We start from the raw sequence: 7,767 nt of genomic DNA, 5'->3' as shown, positions 1-7,767 counted from the left end.
GATGACCTGAGATCTACCCCAGGGCTTAAAACAGGGCTTGGCGCATAGTAAAAACTGACCAAATCCCATTATTGTCATTTTTATTCTTCTCTGGGCTTCAGTTCCCTCATCTGTCAAATGGGGATGAAGACTGTGAGCCCCACGGGGGACAGTCTGATGACCTGAGATCTCCCCCAGGGCTTAAAACAGGGCTTGGCATATAGTAAAAACTTAACAAATCCCATTATTATTATTTTTATTCTTCTCTGGGCCTCAGTTCCCTCATCTGTCAAATAGGGATGAAGACTGTGAACCCCACGGGGGACAACCTGATGATCTGGTATCTCCCCCAGCGCTTAGAACGGTTCTTGGCACATAGTAAAAAGTGAACAAATCCCATCATTGTTATTTTAATTCTTCTTTGGGCCTCATTCCCTCATCTGTCAAAGGGGAATGAAGACTGTGGGCCCCACGGGGGACAACCTGATGACCTGGGATCTCCCCCAGGGCTTAAAACAGGGCTTGGCGCGTAGTAAAAACTGAACAAATCCCATTATTGTTATTTTTATTCTTCTCTGGGCCTCAGTTCCCTCATCTGTCAAATGGGGATGAAGACTGTGAGCCCCACGGGGGACAGTCTGATGACCTGAGATCTCCCCCAGGGCTTAAAACAGGGCTTGGCGTGTAGTGAAAACTGACCAAATCCCATTATTGTCATTTTTATTCTTCTCTGGGCCTCAGTTCCCTCATCTGTCAAATGGGGATGAAGACTGTGGGCCCCACGGGGGACAACCTGATGACCTGGTATCTCCCCCAGCGCTTAGCACAGTGCTTGGCACAAAGTAAAAGCTTAACAAAACCCATTTTTATTATTTTTATTCTTCTCTGGGCCTCAGTTCCCTCATCTGTCAAAGGGGGATGAAGACTGTGAGCCCCAAGGGGGACAACCTAATGACTTTGGATCTCCCCCAGCGCTTAGAACAGTGCTCGGCACGGAGGAGGCGCCTCCCAAATGCCATTCTGATGACGAGGAGGATGATGATGATGATGAAGATGGATGATGAAGGTGATTTCCCCAGCGCTGGGCCCATGGTAAGCGCCGGGTCGTCGTGAGGAGAGTGGGGGAGGGGGCCGTCAGGGATGGCGGGAAAAAAGGCGCCGCTCGGCGGCCCGCAGGCGCGCGGTCACCTGCCGCAGTGATTGACAGCGCTAAGGACCAACAGCCGAGAGGGGGCGGGGCCTAACGCCGGGGCTCCGCCCTCCCCCTGCCTGTAGCCCCGCCCTCCGTCGGCGCCCGGCGTGCAGCCCCGCCCTGCGCCTGCGCGTGGCCCCGCCCTCCCTACATGCAGCCCCGCCCTGCGCCTGCGCGAAGCCCCGCCCTCCGTATATGCAGCCCCGCCCTGCGCCTGCGCGTGGCCCCGCCCTCCCCCTGCCTGTAGCCCGCTCTGCGCCTGCGCGCGGCCCCGCCCTCCCCCCTCCTGTATGCCGCTCTGCGCCTGCGCGCGGCCCCGCCCTCTGTCATAGAGAAGCAGCGTGGCTCAGTGGAGCCACAGGTCATGGGTTCGAATCCCTCCTCTGCCACTTAACAATAATAATGATGGTATATTATTATTGTTATTATTATTATTATTATTATTATACTATTATTATTGTTAAGAAGTGCTTACTTACTCTCGCCCTCCTCATCCCCCCCCGCCACGCCTTACCTCCTTCTCCTCCCCACAGCACCTCACAGAGAAGCAGTGTGGCTCAGTGGAAAGAGCCCGGGCTTTGGAGTCAGAAGTCATGGGTTCTAATCCTGACTCTTCCAATTTCCAGCTGGGTGACTTTAGGCAAGTCACTTCACTTCTCTGTGCCTCAGTTCCCTCATCTGGAAAATGGGGATGAAGACTGTGAGTTCCCCGTGGAACAACCTGATCACCTTGTAACCTCCCCAGTGCTTAGAACAGTGCTTTGCACATAATAATAATAAGAAGAATAATAATAATGGCATTTATTAAGTGCTTACTATGTGCAATATAATAATAATAATGATGATGGCATTTATCAAACACTTACTATGTGCAAAGCACTGTTCTAAGCGCTGGGGGGGTGACAAGGTGATCAGGTTGTCCCCCTGGGGGCTCACAGTCTTAATTCCCACTTTACAGATGAGGGAACTGAGGACCAGAGAATAATAATAATAATAATGGCATTTATTAAGCACTTACTATGTGCAAAGCACTGTTCTAAGCGCTGGGGAGGTGACAAGGTGATCAGGTTGTCCCCCGGGGGGCTCACAGTCTTCATCCCTATTTTACAGATGAGGGAACTGAGGCCCAGAGAAGTGAAGGGACTTGCCCAAAGTCACACAGCTGACACTTGGCGGAGCTGGGATTTGAACCCATGACCTCTGACTCCAAAGCCCGGGCTCTTTCCACTGAACCATGATGCTGCTGCTTCACACAGTAAGCACTTAATAAATGCTATCATTATTATTATTATAGCGCATGTATATATGTTTGTACATATTTATTACTCTATTTTAATTTACATATTTATTCTATTTATTTTATTTGGTTTATATGTTTTGTTTTGTTGTCTGTCTCCCCCTTCTAGACTGTGAGCCCACTGTTGGGTAGGGACCGTCTCTATATGTTGCCAACTTGGACTTCCCAAGCGCTTAGTACAGTGCTCTGCACACAGTAAGTGCTCAATAAATACATTTGAATGAATGAATACTATGTGTGCCAAGCACTGTTCTAAGCACTGGGAAAGATACAAGGTTGTCAAGTTGTCCCAAGAGGGGCTCACAGTCTTAATCCCCATTTTACAGATGAGGGAACTGAGGCTCAGAGAAATGAAGGGACTTGCCCAAAGTCACACAGCTGACAAGTGGCAGAGCTTGGATTTGAACCCACGTCCTCTGACTCCCAAGCCCAGGCTCTTTCCACGGAGCCATATAAGTCACTTCACTTCTCTGTGCCTCAGTTCCCTCATCTGTAAAATGGGGATGAAGACTGTGAGCCCGCGTTGGACAACCTGATCAGCTTGTATCTGCCCCAGTGCTTAGAATAGTGCTTCTAAGCTGTGAGCCCACTGTTGGGTAGGGACTGTCTCTATATGCTGCCAACTTGTACTTCCCAAGCGCTTAGTACAGTGCTCTGCACACAGTAAGCGCTCAATAAATACGATTGATTGATTGCTTGGCACAGAGTAAGCGCTTAACAAAATATTATCATTATTATTCAGTACTTAGAGCAGTGTTCAGCACAGAGTAAGCGCTTAACAAATAATAATAATAATGATGATGGTACTTGTAAAGCACTTACTCTGGCACAGAGTAAGCGCTTAACAAATAGTAATAATAATAATGATGGTACTTGTTAAGCACTTACTCTGGCACAGAATAAGCGCTTAACAAATAATAATAATGATAATGATGGTACTTGTAAAGCACTTACTCTGGCACAGAATAAGCGCTTAACAAATAATAATAATGATAATGATGGTACTTGTAAAGCACTTACTCTGGCACAGAATAAGCGCTTAACAAATAATAATAATGATAATGATGGTACTTGTTAAGCACTTACTCTGGCACAGAATAAGCGCTTAACAAATAATAATAATGATAATGATGGTACTTGTTAAGCACTTACTCTGGCACAGAATAAGCGCTTAACAAATAATAATAATGATAATGATGGTACTTGTTAAGCACTTACTCTGGCACAGAATAAGCGCTTAACAAATAATAATAATAATAATGATGGTACTTGTTAAGCACTTACCCTGGCACAGAATAAGCGCTTAACAAATAATAATAATGATAATGATGGTACTTGTTAAGCACTTACTCTGGCACAGAGTAAGCGCTTAACAAATAATAATAATGATAATGATGGTACTTGTTAAGCACTTACTCTGGCACAGAGTAAGCGCTTAACAAATAATAATAATGATAATGATGGTACTTGTTAAGCACTTACTCTGGCACAGAATAAGCGCTTAACAAATAATAATAATGATAATGATGGTACTTGTTAAGCACTTACTCTGGCACAGAATAAGCTCTTAAATAATAATAATAATAATGATGGTACTTGTTCAGCACTTACTCCGTGCCAAACACTGTTCTGAGCACTGGGGCAGATACAAGGTCATCAGGTTGTCCCACATTCTGGCTCACAGTCTTCATCCCCATTTTACAGATGAGGCAGCTGAGGCCCAGAGAAGTGGAGTGACTTGCCTAAAGTCACACAGCCGACAAGTGGCAGAGGCAGGATTAGAACCCAAGACCTCTCTGACTTCCAAGCCCGGGTTCTTTTTATTCAGCGCTTAGAACAGCGCTTGGCACAGAGTAAGCGCTTAACAAATACCTTCGTTGTTATTATTATTATTATTATTATTATGCCTTGAGCGCATCCCCGTCCCCCACGTGCCCCCGGCGTGTGCCCCCAAAGGATATAGTGTCCCTGCAGTCGGTGCAGCTCGTCCTGTACACTGGTCTGGAAGTCCATCACACTCTCGCAATCGCACGGGCGGCGCTGAGCCGTCTCCCCTTTCCCCTCCTCTGCCCAACAACAACAACAACAATAATAATAATATTATTAATAATAATAATGATGGCATTTGTTAAGCGCTTACTATGTGCCAAACACTGTTCTAAGCGCTGGGGGGGATACAAGGTGATCAGGATGTCCCACGTGGGGCTCGCGGTCTTCATCCAACATACATCATCCAACATCCATCATACAACATCTTTATGGTTGTACATATTTATTACTCTATTTATTTATTTATTTATTTTACTTGTACATTTCTATCCTATTTATTTTATTTTGTTGGTATGTTTGGTTCTGTTCTCTGTCTCCCCCTTTTAGACTGTGAGCCCACTGTTGGGTGGGTGGGGACTGTCTCTATGTGTTGCCAATTTGTACTTCCCAAGCGCTTAGTACAGTGCTCTGCACATAGTAAGCACTCAATAAATACGATTGATTGATTGATTGATTCATCCCCATTTTACAGATGAGGGAACTGAGGCCCAGAGACATGAAGTGATTTGCCCAAAGCCACCCAGCTGACAAGTGGCAGAGCCGGGATTTGAACCCATGACCTCTGATTCCCCAGCCTGGGCTCTTTCCACCAAGCCATGCAGAAATATCATTGTTATTATTATTATGATTATTACTGCTCATTACCCTACAGAGAAGCAGCATGGCTCAGTGGAAAGAGCCCGGGATTTGGAGTCAGAGGTCATGGGTTCAAATCACGACTCCACCAATTGTCAGCTGGGTGACTCTGGGCAAGTCACTTCACTTCTCTGGGCCTCAGTTACCTCATTTGTAAAATGGGGATTAAGACTGTGAACCCCCTGTGGGACCACTTGATCACCTTGTAACCTCCCCAGCGCTTAGAACAGTGCTTGGCACATAGTAAGCGCTTAATAAATGCCATTATTATTATTATTTTTACTCAGGGAGGGCCAGAGAAGACCTCTAGCCTGTGAGCCCGTTGTTGGGTAGGATTAGAGGAGCAGCGTGGCTCAGTGGAAAGAGCCCGGGCTTGGGAGTCAGAGGTCATGGGTTCGAATCCTGGCTCTGCCCATTGTCAGCTGTGTGACTTTGGGCAAGTCACTTCACTTCTCTGGGCCTCGGTTCCCTCATCTGTAAAATGGGGATGAAGACTGTGAGCCCCACGGGGGACAACCTGATCACCTTGTGTCTTCCCCAGTGCTTAGAACAGTGTGCAGCACATAGTAAGCGCTTAACAAATGCCATCATTATTATTAGTAGTAGTAGTATTTACTCATTCATTCATTCAATCGTATTTATTGAGCGCTTACTGTGTGCAGAGCACTGTACTAAGCACTTGGGAAGTACAATTTGGCAACATATAGAGGCAGTCCCTACCCAACAACGGGCTCACAGTCTTGTACTTCCCAAGCGCTTAGTACAGTGCTCTGCACACAGTAAGCGCTCAATAAATATGATTGAATGAATGAATGAATGAATAGAAGGGGGAGACAGACAACAAAACAACATGGGGACAGGTGTCAATACCAACAGAATTGTCTCTGTTGCCGAATTGTCCTTTCCAAGCGCTTAGTCCAGTGCTCCGCACGCAGTAGGCGCTCAATAAATACAATGGAATGAATGAATTAATGAACTGTCCTTTCCAAGCGCTTAGTCCAGTGCTCTGCACGCAGTAGGTGCTCAATAAATACGAGGGAATGAATGAATAAATTGTCCTTTCCAAGCGCTTAGTCCAGTGCTCCGCACGCAGTCGGTGCTCAATAAATACGATGGAATGAATGAATAAATTGTCCTTTCCAAGCGCTTAGTCCAGTGCTCCGCACACAGAAGGCACTCAATACGATTGAATGAATGAACTGTCCTTTCCAAGCGCTTAGTCCAGTGCTCCGCACGCAGTAGGCGCTCAATAAATATGATGGAATGAATGAATTAATGAACTGTCCTTTCCAAGCGCTTCGTCCAGTGCTCCGCACGCAGTCAGTGCTCAATAAATACGATGGAATGAATGAATTAATGAACTGTCCTTTCCAAGCGCTTTGTCCAGTGCTCCGCACACAGTCGGTGCTCAATAAATACGATGGAATGAATGAATTAATGAACTGTCCTTTCCAAGCGCTTCGTCCAGTGCTTCGCACGCAGAAGGTGCTCAATAAATACGATGGAATGAATGAATTAATGAACTGTCCTTTCCAAGCGCTTCATCCAGTGCTCTGCACAAAGTAAGCGCTCAATAAATATGATGGAATGAATGAATTAATGAACTGTCCTTTCCAAGCGCTTCGTCCAGTGCTCCGCATGCAGTCGGTGCTCAATAAATACAATGGAAGGAATGAATAAATTGTCCTTTCCAAGCGCTTAGTCCAGTGCTCTGCACTCAGGAAGCGCTCAATAAATACGATGGAATGAATGAATGAATGAACTGTCCTTTCCAAGTGCTTCGTCCAGTGCTCCGCACGTAGTAGGCGCTCAATAAATACGATGGAATGAATGAATTAATGAACTGTCCATTCCAAGGGCTTCGTCCAGTGCTCTGCATGCAGTCGGTGCTCAATAAATACAATGGAATGAATGAATAAATTGTCCTTTCCAAGCGCTTAGTCCAGTGCTCTGCACTCAGGAGGCACTCAATAAATACGATGGAATGAATGAATGAATGAACTGTCCTTTCCAAGCGCTTCGTCCAGTGCTCCGCACATAGTAGGCGCTCAATAAATACGATGGAATGAATGAATTAATGAACTGTCCTTTCCAAGCGCTTCATCCAGTGCTCTGCACAAAGTAAGCGCTCAATAAATATGATGGAATGAATGAATTAATGAACTGTCCTTTCCAAGGGCTTCGTCCAGTGCTCCGCACGCAGTCGGTGCTCAGTAAATGCGATGGAATGAATGAATGAGTGAATTGTCCTTTCCAAACGCTTAGTCCAGTGCTCCGCACGCAGTCGGTGCTCAGTAAATGCAATGGAATGAATGAATGAGTGAATTGTCCTTTCGAAGCGCTTCGTCCAGTGCTCCGCACGCAGGAGGCGCTCACTAAATAGGATGGAGAGCGGGAATGAGTGGCTGGAGAGCTGTGGCCTTGGGTGGGCCCCTCACCTGGACAGGTGTTGAGCTCGAGGTTCTGTGAGAGACGCTCCCTGGTGCCGAAGTCCACTGTGCGCAACACGTGCTGCTCCACGGGCTCGGAGGCGATTTCCCGCAGCTCCTCCTCCACGGCCTTGCCGACCCCCACGGCGAACAGCACGATGCCTGGGGTCGGGGGTCAGGGGTCA

The 7,767-nt window shown here is 46.6% G+C and overlaps 1 protein-coding gene across 1 annotated transcript in view; it reads right to left on the bottom strand.

The window, feature by feature from the left end:
* Positions 1 to 1,113: 1,113 nt before the first annotated feature.
* MATN4 (matrilin 4) overlaps positions 1,114 to 7,767 on the bottom strand; it is a 28,870-nt gene continuing 22,216 nt past the window's right edge. The window contains exons 10-12 of the mRNA XM_038750696.1: positions 7,592 to 7,744; positions 4,404 to 4,534; positions 1,114 to 1,188 (exon numbers count right to left, since the gene is read on the bottom strand). Of these exons, the coding sequence (XP_038606624.1) occupies positions 1,114 to 1,188; positions 4,404 to 4,534; positions 7,592 to 7,744 (359 nt within the window). The remainder of the gene's footprint in view (positions 1,189 to 4,403; positions 4,535 to 7,591; positions 7,745 to 7,767) is intronic.

The sequence above is a fragment of the Tachyglossus aculeatus genome, chromosome 8, assembly GCF_015852505.1.
Source record: "Tachyglossus aculeatus isolate mTacAcu1 chromosome 8, mTacAcu1.pri, whole genome shotgun sequence".
Lineage (NCBI taxonomy): Eukaryota > Metazoa > Chordata > Mammalia > Monotremata > Tachyglossidae > Tachyglossus > Tachyglossus aculeatus.
The sequence above is the reverse complement of the archived record's forward strand: the minus strand, read 5'-3'. Positions and strand labels throughout refer to the sequence as shown.